General features: G+C 39.9%; 1 protein-coding gene and 1 long non-coding RNA gene across 15 annotated transcripts in view; one reads left to right on the top strand and one right to left on the bottom strand.

The window, feature by feature from the left end:
* Nucleotides 1-11,396, bottom strand: part of SLC36A4 (solute carrier family 36 member 4) — a 44,224-nt gene extending 32,828 nt beyond the window's left edge. The window contains exon 1 of one of the 2 annotated variants that reach the window (XM_072969018.1): nucleotides 11,203-11,396. In XM_072969018.1, coding sequence (XP_072825119.1) covers nucleotides 11,203-11,254 — 52 coding nt within the window. In that variant the 5' untranslated portion in view covers nucleotides 11,255-11,396. The remainder of the gene's footprint in view (nucleotides 1-11,202) is intronic. The other variant, XM_072969017.1, reaches the window with a different exon arrangement.
* A 23-nt stretch (nucleotides 11,397-11,419) lies between these two features.
* LOC107033755 (uncharacterized) overlaps nucleotides 11,420-20,596 on the top strand; it is an 82,528-nt gene continuing 73,351 nt past the window's right edge. For 5 of the 13 annotated variants that reach the window (XR_012076441.1, XR_012076433.1, XR_012076431.1 and 2 more), the window contains exons 1-2: nucleotides 11,423-11,591; nucleotides 12,061-12,184. This is a non-coding gene — a long non-coding RNA (uncharacterized lncRNA). Of the gene's footprint in view, nucleotides 11,592-12,060; nucleotides 12,185-20,596 lie in introns of all 13 variants that reach the window. The other 8 variants (XR_012076436.1, XR_012076437.1, XR_012076440.1 and 5 more) reach the window with 4 other exon arrangements.

Genomic DNA, 20,596 nt, shown 5'->3' with positions numbered 1-20,596 from the left:
AATGTGCACCAGAATGACTGGTAGGGCTTGCTTAAACACAACTTGATAGACTCCAGCCCAAAGCTTCTGACTGAGCAGGTCTGAGGTGGATCTGAAGACACACATTTTTAACAGGTTCCCAGGTGATTCTGATGCTGCTGGTCTGGGTACTACACTCTGAGAAGCACCGCTCCAGCAGATCCCTCAGGAAGGGCTCATGCACACAGTATTCCCTGAGTTTTTACATGTTTTAAGCTATTTCTCTATAGCCTTGATATGAAGGACAGCTAGACATAACGTCCCTGGCTCACACCTTCTGTCCTTGGGTTTCTTGACAATGCTGCTCCGCTCTCACCTTACTTTGTATGCTCCTCTTGAGAAGTCTGGTGTCCCACTCATTTTCTCAGCCATTATGGAATTTGTTCTTTTTGCTTGAGGTCCTGAGGAATTTTCCCTTGTTTTTAAAGTCTAATGATCTTACTGGTATGTCTTGGGATTAAGCACTCCGAGTCAAAAAGGACACAGTGGGGCTTTTGGATCTATAGATTCAGGTTTTCCCTTATTTCTGGAAAATGTTCTTAGATTACATCTTTAAATGATTTGGTTCAAATATTTTGTTTTTCTTTTCTAGAGGTTCCAATTACATGTTGGATCTTACCTGTCTTCCATTTCAGTCACTTTCTCTAGGACCCTTTAAATGTCTTTCTTTACCTCATTTAAATTCTTCTTTGAAATTCAATGACTTAATTTTTTATTTCAATATATTTTCTCTTGGAAATTTCCCCTGGTAATTTCTTCTTTATTTATGATTTCTCCTATTGCTGGGCATTTCATGGACAGGGATCCTAGTTTGAGACTATTTCCTTCTGTCAGCACAATGAAAGTCAGTTTATTTAATGGGTGATGTTGAGTTATGAAGGGTTACTGGCATGTCTTCTGGTCTTCCATTTCCTCAGGATTCCATTTCTTCAGTACTCCACCCCGCACCGTTACTTCCATCTTTCTCTTTACTTCCAGGTATCTGAAGGGCATCTCCACTGCTTTTTTTTTTTTAATCTCTTTCTCCTCCAGAAGCAATGTTTTGCCAAGGCTGCCCCCTCTATTCCTGCCAATGTTCAAATTCCTTCCCTGTCCTCAGGGCTGTGAATTACCAACTCCTAGACCTGACCTCTGTTTAGACTTTCTTTTTCTAGGGAGATTTTCACTGTGCTTCTTCCAAGCCTCCTGCTTCCTTCTGCTCTTTTCCACAGAGATTTTAAAGACCCCTCTTCCACTCTCCAGGCTTGAAGCAAGAACAGGAACTCTGTTTGAAGTTTGCTATTTATTTTTCTATTTATAGACTATCTGAAGTTTGTGGTATCCTTCGTCTCCTACTAATGTTAAAAGAATAATCTCATGAATGTGTTTACTTGTGCTCCTAACAGATTTTCGGGGAGGACATGTGGCAAGATCAGCATTCAGGCAGCTGCCATTAACCCACCGCTAACTGAAACCCAGCACAACATTTTTTCATAAGAGTGAAGTTATGCTTTAAGATGTTGGAAGATTCTTTAGCTTTGTAATATATTTTGAAATCAGGAAGTGCGATCAGCTTTGTTCTTCTTTTTCAAAATTGTTTTGGCTATTTAGGGTCTTTTGTAATTACAACAGTATGATGCTGGCATAAAGACAGACATGTAGACCAATGGAGCAGAATGGAAAGCCCAGAAATCAACCTATGCATATATGACCAACTGATCTTTGACAAGGAGCCAAGAATACATGACGGGGAAAAGGCAGTCTCTTCGACAAATGGTGCTGGGAAAACTGGATTTCCACTTACAAAAGAACAAAACTGGATCTTTACTGTATACCATACACAAAAATCAATTCAAATGGCTTAAAAGCTGTATATAAAACTTGAAACTATGAAACTCCTACAAGAAAACATAGGGAGAATGTTTCAGACATTGGTTTTGGCAATGATTTCATGGATATGACACAAAAAGCACAAGCAACAAAAGCAAAAACAGGTAAGTGGGACTACGTCCAAGTAAAAGCTACTGCACAGCAAAGGAAACAGTGAAAAGCCAACCTACAGAGTGGGAGGACATATTTGTGAACTATATATCTAGTAAGGGGCTAATTTCCAAAATATATAAGGAACTCCTACAACTCAAGAGGAAAAAATCTAATAATCTGATTAATAAATTGGCAAAAGATTTGAACAGACATTTCTCCAAAGAAGACACAAATGGCCAATAGATGTATGAAAAGATGTTCAACATCACAAACCATCAGGGAAATGCAAATCAAGACCACAATAAAGTATCACTTCACGAATGTTAGGGTGGCCATTATCAAAAAACAAAAGGCAAAAAGTGTTGGTGAGGATGGACTGGAACCCTTGTCCACAGCTGGTAGGAAGGCAAAATGTCACAGCCACTATGGAAAACAGTATGGAGATCCCTCAAACAATTAAAAACAGAACTAGCGTACGATCCAGCAATCCTACTTCTGGGCATTTATCCAAAAGAATTGTAATCAGGAAGTTGAAGAGATACCGGCATGCCCCTGTTCACTGCAGCACTCTTCGCAATAGCCAAGATGTGGAAACAACCTAAATGTCTATCAACAAATGAATGGACAAAGAAAATGGAGTATATACATACAATGAACTATTATTTAGCCTTTTTAAAGAAGTCCTGCTGGAGCTCTGTCGAATAGTCTGAAGTCAGGAAGCATGATTTCTCCAGCTCTGTTCTTTCTCAAAATTGTTTTGGCTATTTGCGGTCTTTTGTATTTCCATACAAATTTAAAAATTATTTGTTCTAGTTCTACGCAAAATGCATTTGGTATTTTGATAGACATTGCATTTACTCTGCAGATTGCACAACGGAATACTGCTCAGCCATAAAAAAGAAAGAAATTTTGCCATTTGCACCAACATGGCTGGACTTGGAGGACATTATGCTAAGTGAAATAAATCTGACAGAGAAAGACAAATACTGTATGACGTATGTGGAATCTAAAAAATACAACAAACTAGTTAATGTAACAAAAAAGAAGCAGACCCACAGATTCAGAGGACAGACTAGTGATTATCAGTAGGAAGAAGGAAGGTGGGAGAGGCGTTATAAGGGTATGGGATTAAGACATATACAAAGATTAAGTATAAAATAAGCTATAACAAGGGAAGTATAGCCAATATTTTATAATAACTATAAATGGAGTATAACCTTTAAAAATTGAGCCACTATACTGTACACCTATAACTTATATAATATTGTACAGCAACCAGACTTCAATTTAAAAAAAGAATTAACAGTGCCTTATAAAATAAAACACTCTTAAGCTATGGACAGAAAACTACCTAGACAAAATTATTTCTATTTACAAATGGAAGAATATAGATGAATAAGTAACACTAGCTTCATTCAATATTATAAACCATACATCAATCACCACATGTATATAGTAACAGTGCATAACTGGAACACTCTTAGGCAATGCTTGTATGCTCTCTGATATTGCCTAGACAATTGTTTTAACCTCAATTTCCTAACCTAAAATCAACCTAAATTTCCAGCTATAGTTAGAATACAGAACAACCGCATTCATTTAGCAATATGTATTGAAATCTTTATGTTTAGCAATATGTATTGGTTAGCAATTTGTATTGAAATGTTTATCCTTTACACCTAGTAATTCCACTTCTGAAAATCTACCATATGAAGAAAAGGATTTCTGCAGAAAGATGTTAATTGAAACATTCTGTATGTTGAAAATTTGGAAACAACTTACATGTGCAACAATCAGGAAATTGCTAAATTAACTATAGCACATCCACTTTATAAACTATGACACTGACATTAAATTATGGTTTTGAAGTTTGAATAAAACAGGTAAAGTGTATCAACTGCTAAGTAGGAAAAAGCTGGACAATCACAGTATGACTGCAATGATGTTTTAAAAAGTTAAATAGAAATGAAAGAAAGGAAATATATCAAAATGTAAGTTTAAAAAAAGTAAGTTAGCAAGGATATATACAGACAATGAGAGCATGAGTACTTTTTTCTGACTTTCTTTGGAAAATGTAAAAATAAGAAGAAAGTAATAAATTTGCATTACTTTTAGAATAGCAAAATAAAAGAAACCACTTATTTATATTTTGGCAATGGATAAAATAAAAGAAAATGGAAACCATTCCTTTTTTAAAAAATAACATAATGTTGCCACCCAAATCTGTAAACTACTACATAAGATAGGAATAGTAACTATTTTATTTATTTCTGAGGTGGATAAAATATGCATAGCAAGAAACCTTCCAGAGGTCCCCATCACCCATGAAATAAAGGAAAGACAAATTAAGGAAACCTGTATCTTAACAACTCTACCAGTGCTTTTCACATAGACACCCAATTTTTAAAATTCTTTTTAAAATTAAATAATATTTCATCATTGTAGAAAATCAGGAAATATATAGATAAGCAACAATTTTGAAATTAAAATTACCTTGCCACTTAGAAATTACCACTATAACATTTTAGAGTATACACAAACAGGTCAACAATGAAATCAAAGAAGAAATTAAAAAAATACTTTGACACAAATGACAATGAAAACACAACCACACAAAATCTATGGGATGCAACAAAAGCAGTCCTAAGAGGGAAGTTCATAGAGATACAGACCTTCCACAAAAAACAAGAACAATCTCAAAAAAAAAAAAAAAAACCCAAACACCTAAAAGAATTAGAAAAAGAAGAACAAACAAAACCTAACGTCAGCAGAAGGAAAGAAAAATAAAGATCAAGGAGGAAATAAATAAAATAGAGATTTAAAAAATTAGAAAAAATCAATCAAACCAAGAGCTGGTTTTTTAAAAGGGTAAACAAAATTGACAAATCTCTGGCCAGGCTCACTAAGAAAAAAAGAGAGAGGACACAAATAAACAAAATAAGAAATGAAAATGGAAGAATATGACAACAAATATACATATATTCATCTATGACTGAAAAATTGTGCTGTAAGCCAGAAATTGACACAACATTGTAAACTGACTATAACTCATTAAAAAAAATAAAATAAATGAAAATGGAAAAATTACAACCAACATCACAGAAATATAAAATAATCATAAGAGAATACTATGAACAACTATATGGCAATAAATTAGACAACTTGGAAGAAATGGAAAAGTTTCTGGAAATACACAGTCCACCAAAACTAAGTCAAGAAGAAATAGATCATTTGAACAGACCAATCACTAGAAGTGAAACAGAATCAGTAATTAAAAACCTCCCTGCAAACAAAGTCCAGGACCAAATGGCTTCACTGGGGAATTCAATCAAACATCAAAGAAGAGCTCACATCAATCCTTTTCAAACTCTTCCAAAAGGCTGAAGAAGAGGTAATACTCTCAAACTCATTCTGTGAACCTACCACCATCCTGATACCAAAGCCAGACAAAGACACTACCAAGGAAGAAAACTATAGGCCAATATCATTGATGAACATAGATGCAAAATCCTCAACAAAATATTAGCAAACAGAATCCAGCAACACATAATGAAGACTATATACCATGATCAAGTTGGGTTCATCCCAGGAACACAAGGATGGTTCAACATATGCAAATCAATCAATGTGATACACCACATCAACAAGAGAAAAGGACAAAAACCACATGACAATCTCAACAGATGCAGAAAAAGCATTTGATAAAATTCAACATCCATTTACGGTAAAAACTCCAACCGAAGTTGGTATAGAGGGAATATATCTCAACATAATAAAAGCTATTTATGACAAACCCACAGCCAGCATAATACTCAACAGTGAAAAGTTGAAAGCCTTCCTGCTAAAATCTGAAACAAGACAAGGATGCCCATTCTCACCACTTCTATTCAATATAGTATTGGAAGTTCTAGCCACAGCAACTACACAAGAAAAAGAAAGAAAAGGGATCTAAATTGGAAGAGAAGAGGTAAAACTGTCATTATATGCAGATGATGTGATACTATACATAGAAAACCCTAAGGGCTCCACACAAAAACTACTAGAGCTGATAAAAGAATTTGGCAAAGTAGCAGGATACAAGATTAACATACAGAAATCAGTTGCATTTCTTTACACTAACAGTGAAATATCAGAAAAGGAAAGTAAAGAAACAATCCCTTTTAAAACTGCATATGAAAAAATACTGAGGAATAAATCTGACCAAGGAAGTGAAAGACTTATATTCACTAAGGAAATTAAAGATGACTTAAAGTAATGGAAAGATATCCCAAGTTTTTAGATTGGAAGAATTAATACTGTTAAAATGGCCATACTACTCAAAGCAATCTACAGATTTAATGTGATCCCTACCGAATTACCCAGGGCATTTTTCACAGAACTAGAACAAATAATCCTAAAATTTACATGGAACCACAAAAGACCTAGAATTGCTAAAGCAATACTGAAGAAAAAGAATGAAGCTGGAAGACTAACCCTCCCACACTTCAGACAATACTACAGAGTTACAGTAATCAAAACAGCATGGTATTGGTACAAAAACAGACGTATGGATCAATGGAACAAAACAGACAGCCCAGAAATAAACCCATAGGCTTTTGGTCAATTAATCTTTGACAAAGGAGGCAAGAATATACAATGGATTAAAGGCAATCTCTTCAGCAAATGGTATTGGGAAAACTGGACAGCTGCGTGTAAATCAATGAAGTTAGAATATTTCCTCACACCATACACAAAAATAAACTCAAAATGGCTTAAAGACTTAAATATAAGACAAGACACTATAAACCTCTTAGAAGAAAACATAGGCAAAACATTCTCTGACATAAATCTTAGCAATATTCTCCTAGGGCAGTCTACCCAGGCAATAGAAATAAGAGCAAAAATAAACAAATAGGACCTAGTTAAACTTATAAGCTTTTGCACAGCAAAGGAAACCATAACCAAAACAAAAAGACAATCTATGGAATGGGAAAAAATATTTGCAAAAGATGAGACTGACAATTTTTAATTTCCAGAATATGTAAACAGCTCATACAACTTAATAAGAAAAAAACAAACAACCCAATCCAAAAATGGGCAGAAGACCTAAACAATCAATTCTCCAATGAAGACATACAAATGGCCAACAGGCACGTGAAAAAAATGCTCAATACTCTTTAATTATCACAGAAATACAAATCAAACTACAATGAGCTATCACCTCACACCAGTCAGAATGGCCATCATTCAAAAATCTGCAAACAATAAATGTTGGAGAGGGTGTGGAGAAAAGGGACCCCTCCTATACTGTTGGTGGGAATGAAGTTCGGTGAGGCCATTGTGGAAAACAGTATGAAGATTCCTCAAAAGACTAAAAATAGACTAACCATATGATGCAGCAATCCCACTCCTGTGCATATATCCAGAGGAAACTTTAATTTGAAAAGATACATGCACCCCAATGTTCATAGCAGCATTATTTACAATAGTCTAGACATGGAAACAACCAAAATGTGCATCTACAGATAACTGGATAAAGAAGTTATGGTATATTTATACAATGGAATACTACTCTGCCATAAAAAATAATAAAATAATGCCATTTGCAGCAACATGGATGTACCTGGAGACTATCATTCTAAGTGAAGTAAGCCAGAAAGAGAAAGAAAAATACCATATAGTATCACTTGTATGTGAAATCTAAAAGAAAGACAAATGAACTTATTTACAAAACAGAAACAGACTCACAGATGTAGAAAACAAACTTATGGTTACAGGGGGCTTGGGGGGAAGGGTTGGGAAGGGATAAATTGGGAGCTCCAAATATGTGGATACTAACTACAATATATAAAATAGATAAACAACAAGTTTCTAGTGTAGAGCACAGGGAACTATATTCACACTGCAAGAATACCTTGCAGTAATCTATAATGAAAAAGAATATGAAAATAAATACATATATGTATATGAGGGACTGAACTATTATGCTGTACACAAGAAATTGACACAATATTGTAAACTGACTATACTTCAATAAAAAAAGTTAAAAAAAATCATCAGATAAAAATATGTATAAAAAAATACAGTATACACAAACATATACACTCACTCCAGTAAGTTGTCATTCAGTCCTATGGCTTTAAATTATTATCTGTATGCTGATGACTTCCAAATTCATTATCTCCAGACAAGACCTCTCACTACCTCTAGACATAAATATAACTGCCCACTCAACAATCTGCACTTTCACGTCTAACTGACGTCTCAAACTCAGCATGCCTCAAACTGAATTCCTGATCTTCACCACCAAACCCGCTCCTCTTGGCTTTACCCTTCTGTACTGGTTATTTATTACTGTGTAACAACTTACTGCTGTCATCAGGAGGCCTCAGTTCCTTGCGCCACAGGCCCTTCCTTATGGCTGCTTGAGCACCTTCACAATATGGCAGCTGGCTTCCCTCCAAGTGACTGACCCAAAAAAGAGACAGAGCCGGGGGTGGGGGGGTGTATAGCTCACTGGTAGAGTGCATGCCTAGTATGTGGGAGGTCCTGGGTTCAATCCCCAGTACATACAAATAAATAAATAAATAAATAAACCTAATTACCGCCCCCCAAAATAAATAAATAAATAAAAAGAGAGAACAAGGCACAATGTCTTCTAGGACCTAGCTTTGAAGTCAAACATCATCACTTCCACCACAGTCTGTTCATTAGAAGCAAGTTACTAAATCCAGCCCACATTCAAAAGGAAGGAAATTCAAGTTCCTTCTCTTAAAGAGAGTAACATCCAAGAATCCATAGACATATTATAAAACCACCACCACATCTCAGTTGATGGCAATTTCATTCTTCTAGACACTCAGGTCCCTGGAGTCCCCCAGTCTCCTCTGATCCATTTCCACCCCTCATTTAATCTGTTAGGAAATCACTCTGGTTCTACTTTCTATATATATTCAAAGTCTAATCATTCTCTCCCTCCCACTGCTGCTACCATACTGCTGTGAAGGACACGTCCATCTCTTTGCTGAACCGCTGTAATACCCTTCCGTGTCTACTTTTGCCCCTTACAGTCTACTCTTCACACGGCAGCCAGTGTGATCCTCTTAGGATTTAAGTCAGATCGTGTCTCTCCTCTGCTGAAACCTTGCACTGGCTCCCCAGTCTCTAAGAGTAAAAGCCACAGTCCTTACGTGGACCTCCAAGACCCTACATAATCTGCCCTCATCACCCCTTGGTCATTCTGCTTTACTCTCCTTGGCTATTCTACTTCACTCTCCTTGGCCTCTTCACTGTTTCTGTCTTTACCCTAGCTGTCCTTTCTGCCTGCAACTGTCTTTCCTCAGATATCCACTTGATGATTCCCTCAACTCTTTCAAGTCTTTGCTTAAATCCCATCTTTTCAAAAAGGTCCGTTCTGACCAATTTACAAAATACTACAAACTGCCCAGCCCCTACCCTCACTCCTGACTTCCCTTATTCTGCTCTTTTTTCGGTAGCACTTTAAGCCTCACACACTATAAATGAACTGATAATTGTCTTTGCTGTTTATTGTCTGCTTCCTCTTACTAGAATATAAATTCCATGAGAGTAGGAATTTTGATCTGTATTATTCACGAATAAATCCCAAGTGCCTAAAACAGGGCTTAGCACATAGAAGAAGCTTAATGAATATGTGTTAAATTAACGAACAGACATAACTTTAAAAAATTAAAATAATTTCGAAACCTTTTTCAGTTAGTAAAAATGTATATGGTGAACATCTTCCTGTATGACTTTAAATGGCTATTCAGCATATGACTATATGGCTATATCACAATCTACCTAAACAATTTCCTTTAACTGCACATTTAGATAGTCACCAGATTTTTTCTTTCATAAATAATGTAATGAACATCTATTGACAGGTTATGTGACTTACTTCCTTGAGAAATATTTCTACAAGTAGAAATGCTGGGTCAAAGGATATGTGCATTTTTAAGGATAAACATATTATACTGCTCGACCAGCAATGCATGAGAACGCACTCACATCCTCCACATTCTCACTAAGATGGGTTTATTCATGAATTTAAAAGTCAGATAAACCTGGGTTTGTATCTGGGTACTGCCATTAATGAGCTAAAAATTACTGTATCTATAAAAACAAGAGATAATTACTGTACCTATCTCACACATTGTTGGAAGGATTAAAGGAGACAAAACATATGTAAAGCACTTAAAACGCTTGACACTCAGTAAACATTCAAAAAAAGTTACGTTTATTTCTACCATTACTGTGACTTGCAAGAAATCAACTGCAAAGTGCCCTGCACATTACTACAGAAGGGTCAACCTATTAGTTAAAGTATTTCTTTATTCAACTTCTCTTTTAACCGTTTAATCCTTCAGCATTGGATTAAAAATATTCCTAAATTTAATGCATTTAACTGGGAGGAAAAATATTATGACTATTCTGATCCCTACTTTTGTTTTCCTTTTGACAGCGGAAACCATAAACTGTTTCGCATTTCGCGTCGTCCTGAAGATAAGAGACCAGAGGAAAGCAGGAAAACAAACTTTCCCAAGTGAGCCAACTACAGGTATCTCCTGTCCAGTCTGACCAGCACGTCCTGCTCGCCACTCCTGGGGTGGCAGAGGGTAAATTAAGGATTCACCAGGGACTCCGAATGGGGCTGAGGAGTTTGAAAAGCCCAACTATGACAACTTCCTTAAAGCAATGTAGGAAAAATCCAGTGAGAGTCACAGCGCAGGCTCTGGTTTGCTTTTGATGCGTACACACTGCGCACGCCACCCGTCAACACACACACACACCCGTCCATTTACACACACGCCACCCGTCAACACACACACACACACACACACACACACACACACACACACACACTCGTCCATTTCTGTGAGACGTCGCCTCCGTTGTCAGTGATTTTCCAAGCCTTGGTTCATGTCACTGTCTCGGAGAGGTTTGCTTGGGTGGTTTTACATTCAAACCCGTGCCAGACCCACAACCCTGAAAGCCCTGACCCCCAGGAAACCCCAATAACAGCAGGAAAACTATCCGGCGCTTCTCCCTGTCCAGGGACAAGCAACGTGAACCCGGACGCCTGGGGCAGCGTCGGCAGCCTCCGGGACCTCCGCACCACCCCCTCGGCCGAGGCCGAGCGCGGGCCCGGAACATCCGCGCATCCCGCGGACGCGCATCCCCGCGCCACGTCGGCCGGCGCCCCCGCCCGCACGCAGCACCCACCGAGCTCCTCGCGCCCAGCCGCCTCGGCCGCCGCCGGCGCCGCCGCTTCCATCTCTCCGGGGTCTCCAGGACGCCGCCGCTCCGGGGCGCGCTCTCCCGCCGCTGCGTGGCCGGCGTCAGGCCGAGGCCTCCGGGACTGAACGCCACACGCGCCCGGCGCCCGCCTCCCGCCGCCCGGCCTCGCGCTCCCCACCCCGCCCGCGAGGCGGAGAGCATGCGCAGTGGGGCTGCCGGCGCCGCCGACGCGCCGGGGCGCGAGGAGCCCTCCTGGGGTTCCCTGGCGCCGCCAGTGAGGGGCCGCGCTCAGGGTAGAAGACGGGAACGAGAGGAGGCCGGGCTGGAGAAGGCAGGATAACCGGAGAGGAGGGACGTGTTGGAGATAACTGAGGGTAGAGCTGGCAGAGACCCAGGCCTATAGCTCCCTGGCGGGGGCGGGGGGGGGGCTGGGAGGAGGGGAATGAGAGGGTATCTTTAAAGCTGACCACGTACTTAAATTTGAGGAGCCCATCAATTTGCAAGTCTTTAGCGTTCTATAAGTCACCCTGAAGACTAATGAGTAGGACGGGATTTGCCCCATGTTGGAGTTGTAACTGCTCCTTGGTTATTGGTCTCTCTCTGCTTCTATTTAGATATAGTGTACCCTCAAATAGCATTAATTTAGTTAAATAGTTTTACTTTAAGGATTTTTCAGTGCCTTTCAAAGATGCTTGACTTTAGTCGCAATGCTGAAAGGAAATAAAGGTTAAGAGTAATTTTATGGGTGCAGGGTCAAATACTCACAAACGCCATACATGTATTGTCTTGTTTTATTCGCGTGACAAACCGGTGAGATAATACTAATGTATTTCTATTTTACAGATGTGGGAACTAAGCACACAGAGCTAAGTAACCTTCCCAAGGATAGTGAAGTAGTAAATAGCAAGGATGAAATTCTGTCTGCAGCCTGACTTGGGGCTCTCAATATGCAAAGCTCGTCTCTCAGGTGGGTACCGATTAATATTCATCAGTGGATGAAGCAGGCTTCTGGATAGAAATGAAAATGTTTTAATTTTGAAATTGCTCTTATTTTTTTCATTTTACCGTTTTTTAAAGTCAGGACACAAGACACGACTTTTATTTCTGTCCGTTCTATTTCAGTAGGGTTTTCTGAGGGAAAACTTTTTGTTTTTGTTTTGTTTTGGTTTGGTTTTTTTGGTGAGGGGAATGTCTAACTTCTGGGATCACTGATATAACTACATGGTGATGGTGATAAATATTTTAAATGCTAAGATTTTAAAAAGTACACAATTACATAATAGCTCTATTTTTCCTCCTGTTGCATCCTTTGTAGATTTTGCTAGTGGTTTGCCAAAACCCTCTGTTTTTCTTTAGATCAACCCCACACACATACATACGCAAACACCAAAGAAAGGTTTTATTTTAAAATGTTCCTGACATGTAACAAAGATGTAGGGAGACAGAGATAAAAGAACTCTTATCTTGGATCGTAACTTGAGGAATAGTCCCTAACCCGTGTTGGGGTGAGGCACCTAGTTAGAGATCAGTGGGAGAGAAGCAGGCATCAGACAGGTAATTGTCCAAGAAAACACCCATTGTAATGAGAACACTTGGATCAATGTGTTGAAAGAGCAACGTTATCCTTTGAGTGTTAAAAAGGGATCAAAAGCCATTGTCCTCCAGTCTCAGCATCAGGAAAAGCAGATCTGGCAGAGCGGATGGAAAAAAGGTCTGACTGTGATGGAGGCCTGGGTGGAGGCAGGCAGACAGGCTCAGTATGGAGATAAGCCACGTGATAGGCATAATCACAAAATTCAGGAGAGCTATGGTTTCACATACCACTACTTGAGAAGATATTCACTGTGACTTTTGCTCCAGGTCTTACAAGTTGAAAAGGGGTGTTAAGGGAAAGCTGTGTTAGAATAGAACCAGTATAAAGAATCTGTTTGAACCCTGACAAACAGATTCCTTTTTTTTCCTTTCCTCACTTTAACTTCCTGGATCATAGCTCAGTTACTTCCTTCTTTGTAACCACTGTACTTTGTTCACAGCTCTGTTTAACACTGCTCCTCTTGTATTATAATTATTTCTCTGTCTGAGTCTTATGCTATGCTGTCAATGCCTGCAAGAGAGAAGTTGTATCTTTGTGTCTTTGTCTCAACAAGGCCTAGCAGAGTGCCCTGCATGTTCTAGTGACTCAATAAATAGGTATTGAAAGTTGTTAAATATAGCCTCATGGATACATGAAATGAAATATTTAGACATCTTTGATTTACCCAAACACATATATGGGGTACCCCCCCTTGTGCTAGGGACTGTGCTGGATGCAGGGTCTGTGATGGCAAACGATGCTGGTATGAACTGGAGTCCGTAGTCTGGTATAGGAGCACACGAAAGAAAAGAACTAAACAGACAGTGAAACCACAACTGAATGCTAAACAACCATCGAGAAAAAGACTGGAACCTAGCGAAAAAGGTCTTCTGCAACTGGAAACTTTATAAAGAGGGAACCACAGCACGATGATAGGAGGGGCGTGCTTGCGATATAATTGGGCCCCACACCCCCTAGGTAGGCGACCCACAAGCTGAAGAATAGTTAAGTGGCAGAGGCCCTCCCACAGGGGTGAGAGCTCTAAGCCTCACATCAGACTCCCCAGTCCGGGTCCTGGCATTGGGAATAGAAGAAGACCCCAGGAAGTCTGGATTTGAAGGCCAGCGGGGCTTGGTTCTGGGAGCCCCATGGGACTGAGGGAAATGGAGACTCCATTCACTTGGAAACCGTACACAGACACTCCCATGCTCCAGGTCCAAGGGCAGAGGCAGTGGTTTCATAGGAACCTGGGCCAGGCCTGCCTGCTGGATTTGGAGGGTCCCCTGGGGACACGGGGGACAGCTGCAGCTCACCCAGGGGACATAAAAGCTGGTAGTGGACATTCTGGGAGTGCTAATCTACATGAGCTTTCCTGGAGGCTGACATCTTGATTGGGTCATTAGCACCAAGACCCAGTCCCGCCCAACAGCTTGTAGGGACGCCTCACGCCAAACATCGTACAGGGTGTGAACAGCCCCACCCATTAGCAGACTTCCTAGTCACAAAGGCCTCTAGACACAGCCCCACCCACCAGAGGTCCAGGACCAGGCCTCACCCAGCAGTGGTTAGGCACTGGCTCCTCCTGCCAGGAAACCTGCATAAGCCCCTAGTCCAGCCTCATCCACCAGGGGCAGATGCTAGAAATAAGAAAACAACAATCCCAAAGCCACAAGCACATAGAAAGGTAGACGCTATGAGGCAGCAAAGGAATATCTCCCAGGCCAAGGCACAAGACAAAATCCCAGAAGAAGAAACAAGTGATGTGTTTGAATTAATTCTTATTTTGTGGCTGGCTTTATTCCTTTGATAACTATGTAAGTTTAAAGCACTAAAGCTCTAAACGTTCTTAGAAACAATGAACAATACATATATATAAATTAAAAAATGTATGTGCAGTTAAAAAAAAAGGAAATGATCTATCAAGTCATGAAAAACATGGAAGAAATTTAAAAGACATATTACTAAATGAAAGAAGCCAGCCTGAAAAGGGTACAAACTGTACAATTCCAACCCAGTGACATTCTGGAAAAGGCACAGCTACAGAAACAATAAAAAGATGGTGGTTTCCAAGGGTTTGGGGGGGAGAGAGGGAGGGATGAATACATGGAGCACAAGGGATTTTCAGGGCAATGAATTTATCCTGTATGATACTATAGTGGTGGCTACATGTCATTATGCATGTGTCAAAACCCATAGAATGTACAACATCAAGCGTGAACCCTAATGTAAACTATGGACTTTGACTGATAATAAAGTGTCCATGTTGGTTCATCAATTGCACCAAATATGCCACACTGACGAGGGATGCTGAGGGTAGGGGAGTATACATGTGTGGGTGGGGAGGGCTATGTGGGAACTCTGTATTTTCTGCTCAATTCTGCTGTGAACCTGAAACTGAAAAAAATAAAAAAAGTCTATTAATTAAAAAAAAGAACTAAACAAAACATGAACTATGTAATTGCAATTGTCAGTGAAGAAAATGGGAGCAGGGTGCTACTGGAGAACCTACTTTAGATTGAGCGGGCAGGACGGTCTTCTCTGAGGACATTTGAGCTGGCACCCCAAGGTAGGAAGGTGTTGGTCAGATGTATGTAGGAAGAAGAGCAGTTCAGGCTGTGAGAATAGCCTTCCCCATTTTTCAGACGGAGAAAGAATTGTGTTTTAGACATGTTGATTTGAGACACCTGTGGAACATCTAGGTACCATTACCTTTTGTACAATAGTTGGATCTCAGAAGTTTCTTTGTGTGTAAAATAATTTTACCAACCTCATAGCTTGTTGTGAAGATTTAATGAGGTAAGTATTTAGAGCATTAGTCCATTGCATAGTTCATAGAAAGGATCAAATAAACAGCGTATTAGTTAGGAATTTTTGTTGCAATAGAGAGAGAGGCCAGCTTAAACTAGCTTGAGACAGAGGGGGAATTTGATGAGGATATTGAGATCCCCAGGACAGAGACGGCACTGGCGTCAGAAACAGCTGATTTTGATGCCTCTGAGATGCTCTTTCTCCTGTCGTGGCTTTTCTCCGTGCGTCTGCTTGTGTATCTGTGCAGGTTTTTGCTACTGAACTCCTCTGCTTCTCAGGTTCACCTGGCAGGAAACATGGTTCCTCAAAACTCTCAGTTTCTACATTTTATGAGTCAGATGTCCAGAAAGATACTAGTTCCTTTTTTTCGGTTTCAGTTTTAAAATTTCTCAGGAAAGAATTGTGATTGAATCACCTTGAATCAGATTCCATCCTATAATAGTCATGCGAGGGGTGAACAGAGTCATGAACACGGTAGGTACTGATGAAACCATGTAGGTAACAGTGTGGAGAAGGGAACGGTTTCCAAAAACAGAACCTGAGCTGATCAAATCCTAGGTGTCCACTCTACTTTGACTCCTCTTTCACTCTCTTACATTTTCAATGTAGACAGAGATCATTCACTCTCTTGCGTTTCCAATGTAGATAGAGATAATTTCTCACCATCTTCTAACTAATGTCCACCTTAATGACTTCTGTATTCTACTGAGGAACTCAGGGAACATGCTGACCAGCACTGGTCCTCTTAAGAGTTTCTTTGTTGGAGTAATCATTACTGATAACCTTGCTTTTATTACCAATATGTTTGTTTTATTTAACCGATTTATTAGAGTAAAATTAACTGAAAACTCAGTGCCTGGAGGAAAGAGATTGCAAGTAGAAAAAGTTTAGCTAAAAAAAAAATTCTGTGATAGTCTCAAATAAATTTTTTGAAAAAAGTGCATCCATAAGAAAAGAATAGAATGTTAAAAAAAAAAGGAATGTTCAGGGAATGGGAAGTAGAACAAAAAGATAAAAAGAAAGGAAAACAGGAAAAAAATAAAATTAAGGATTCTTCCAGCAGGTCCAAGATCTTAATTCAGAAACTTGAGAGATAAAAGAGAGGAAGAAAAATCAAAGTAATAATACAGCAGAATTTCTCAGAATTGAAGACTGTTTCCAAATTAGAAGAATTACTTAATAGACACGGAATGCCCAAGACAGCAAATGAAAACAGACTTAAGCCAAGACATATCATTGTGAAAATTTTAGAACACTAAAAATAACAGGGAGATCCTAGCAGTTTCTTGAGATGAAAAAAATAAAAGGCAGGGTGTGTGTACCACATCCAATTAGAATTACATCTAACTACCCAGTAGCAACATAAAAAACCAGAGGACCGCGGGGCATTGCATTGCACCTTAAACACATCCACCCTGGAATCCCATACCTAGCCAGACTATCAGTCAAATGAAAGTGTAAAATAAATACATTTTTAAGACATGTAGGAGGTCAAATGGCATACTTGCTGTACTCCTCTCCTGAGAAAGCACAGGAGGAATTCTCCATCACAGTTGAGGAGGAAACCTAGGAAGACATTGCCATGGGATCCAGGAAACCAGAGATTCCACACAGGAGAGGTGAATCCCAAGAGAATGCCAGAGGGAAGCTCCAGGTCACAGCTGTGCAGCTGGCCTGGAGAGCAGGCAGTCCAGATCGGGGCAGGAGGACAGAAGGCACCAGGAGGGGATACCTTTAAGAACAAAATGTTGATGGGATAAACTGAAGTGCAGTGCTCCATCCTCCTTGGCAGTGAATAATACATGTAGAGTCCTACTAATAAAAGCACAAAATAGGACTTTAACAGAGAACATATTACAACTTTGGAGATGTGGGTGGGGTGGAGAGTAATATTCTATATGAAGGCTCTGTAAAAGAGCTAAATTCTCACTCTTCATGGTTGAGAGAGAATAAATAGTATCTAAAACTGGAAAATTAATACTACCACAAGCATATTATTTAGAAATATGGAGGTAAATACCAAATGAAATTATCAGAGGTGTAGGAAGTGGTTGCCTGTTGAGAAAAGGAATTGTAGGGAGAATGAGTCAAGACCTTGTTTTTCTTTATGTCTCCTTGGATTCTTTAAGTACGCGATAAAACAAACACTAAACTTACAGAAAGGGAAAGTCATGGTCCTTGCCAGTTACTCATTTTTGCTAAGATGAATATTCAAGAAGTCATCTGTAATGTGAAGTTTATTATTTTTTTAAACTTATGTTTTCTTGTTCTGAGGTTATTTTCAAATTTTTCATTCTTCATGTCAGTTACCTCTATGGCTGGGGAGATGGCAGTCAGAATCTGCTTGTGAATGGCTGGGAAAGACCCTGAAGAAAGTAGATTTTCTGCAAAGTCCTTTGAAATTTTATAGTCAAAATGAGAGGGAACCTTCTTGTTAAAGACCGCTGACCTACAAGAAATTGATTTTTAAAATATGAATATATTCAACTACTGCTATATCCTGCTTTAAAATTATGTATATGCAGAATTATATCACCAGTCATAATAAATTATGTCTTTTTTTCATTTGGATTGGGAAAAGGTGATTCTCCACACAGTGTGACATTTATTGAAAATGCTGAATTGAAATATTTGTTGTTTCATTAATGGACCTAAGGATTCCCTAGAAAAACATAACACTTCAGAGAAAAAGGAAGGCCAAATTGAGGAACTGGTAAATAGTAGAATTACTGTTTACTCCCAGATTGACCACACTTAGTGTCTTTTCCCAGAAATTCGGAGCAATACAGTTAAGCTTGGAACATGTACCACTGAGCATGCAAGGCAGTGTCACTGGAAAAATCCTCTTGGCTATAAGCAGACTGAAACATATTTCTGAAAATGTTCAGAAAGTTTACATTTATAAAGCTTTGAACATTTTTGAAAAATTCTTGAATTATTTGCACTCCACGCTACGAAGGTGGATCTAGACTTTGAAACCTAGTCTGTGTATTCTTTTCTTTGCTGTGATGATTATGACTTCATACTGTTTATGCGTTGGGCAAAATACTGCGCACCTGAGAGCACTCTACAATTGTCTTGCATCTCCCACCTTGCCCTGGGCCCAGAAGGCTGTCCTGTGTAGAATGTTCAGTGGGCTTCCAGTTTGTTTTGATCAGTGGAGTCAGTGGGAGGAGGTCATAGGACAGAGGTGAGATGGGTCAGGAATTCATCTCTCTGGTGCCCTCCTCAATAAGGCGCTGCAGGTTGGCCGTATCCCTCTGTGAAAGTCACAGCTTCTGTCCGGCAGCCCTCCCAGGGTCCCTGTAAATACTCCTTCTGTTGTGGGCGGAGGCCTAGAGGCAGGAATGCTCCCCCTCCTCACTGCCTGCCCTAGGATGCTACATGCTTTCTTGTTGGTGTTCCTAAACACCCGCCCGCCCGTATCATTGTAAACAGTTCCCCTCCTCAGCTCTCCTCAGTTAGCAGCTTGTGTGAGTGTGTGCCATCTGTTTCCTGGTGAGACCCTTATAAATGCACATACATAACCTCATTTACTTCCCTGAAGAGACTTCACGTGTAATCTCCAATTTACAAATGAAGAAACTGAGAGTGAGAGAAGTTAAGCGACTTGCTCAAAATCCACCAGTAGGCTCAAGATTAAACTGCACTGTCTCCAGAAACATTTATTAAGGCAATGGGAAATCACATCTCCACGCCAGAAAATTCTTAAAATGTGGAATCTTGTGGGCTTTCATGGCCACGTCAGTCACTTGTTGGGGATGGGTAGTGTCGGGTAGGACAGCAGTTACTGAAGCAGCTGTTGCCTTTATTTTGGCCAAACACCCAGGCCCCTGACCAAAAAATAAAGCATGCTGGATAGAGTGGGGTCAGGGTGCCAAGTGAGAGCCCCTCTTGTATGTCACTCACTCTGCCTATCCATCCATCGTCTCCAGCCTCCTCCCTTTCTTCAGAGCTGTTAAACTGGAGTCCCTTCCTCTCATTTTTCTTCCCCCGTCCAGTTCCTGGAGGGCCCCACTGAGGATATAGTGTCCTAGGGCTGAGCCATCAGATTGTAGATTATCTTGGAAAAATTGTCCATCGAGGCTCCATTTTTCTGCCGTTTGGCTATGGGGCGAAGATGGGGCTAAAAAGAGGGGGTACGATGGTAAGAGCTAGGTTCATTTAGTTTAGTTTGGTCCCCTTAACCAGAATCTTGCTCTTTACCTTTTCTTCTCTGTTGAAAAGATAAGAAAATAAGAGTCCTCACATCACAATGGTCTAGTTAATTCTGTTAAAAGTAGTAAGAATTGAATTGCATTCATATACTACCTCATTTATCCTACACACAACACTAGGGGGCAGGTGTTACATTACCCTATTTTTCAGTTGAAAAAACTGAGGCTTAGACATTAAGCAACTTTCCCAAAGTTCCACGGCTGAAAACCAAGTTCAACTGCAATGCTGAGAGGCGTGCTGCAAACCACTGAGCCTCACGGCCACACGAGGGAGGACCTGACTCCTGTGCTGGTGAGTCGTGGGTGCACTTCCACCCTGTGGACCACTGGTTGGTGGTGATTAGAGCATTGCACATGTCTGTCTATCCATTCTCATATAGCTAGTGAAAAGTTAGGAAATCAGTTAATTGAGCTTCAGTTGGGACTTACCTCTGCCATAAATGTCACTACTCACAGATTCAGCACTGTCCTCTGAAAAATACTGCTCTTTGAAGGGCGACGGAAAACGCGAGCTTCATGGCAAGTGCTAGGAGACACACACTTACTTTCCCACGTGTTATTTATTCCTCTTGGTATTTAACATAAATGGTAAGAAGGCTTTAAAACTTGTACTTAAATAAATCCCACGTGACCCCCCAGAAGGCTCAAAAGAAAAAGAGTGCTTTCAAAAATGTGCTGCTTTCCATTTTAAGCATTATGTATTGGTTAAATATTAACCTACATGGAAATTATTTAACCTGTGTTGTCTTCTCATGAAACTGTTGTCATGCTGAGTACAGAA

This window comes from Vicugna pacos, chromosome 10 (genome assembly GCF_048564905.1).
Source record: "Vicugna pacos chromosome 10, VicPac4, whole genome shotgun sequence".
In the NCBI taxonomy this organism is placed as follows: domain Eukaryota; kingdom Metazoa; phylum Chordata; class Mammalia; order Artiodactyla; family Camelidae; genus Vicugna; species Vicugna pacos.
Note: the sequence above shows the minus strand (reverse complement) of the source record. Positions and strands in the feature narration are given on the sequence as shown.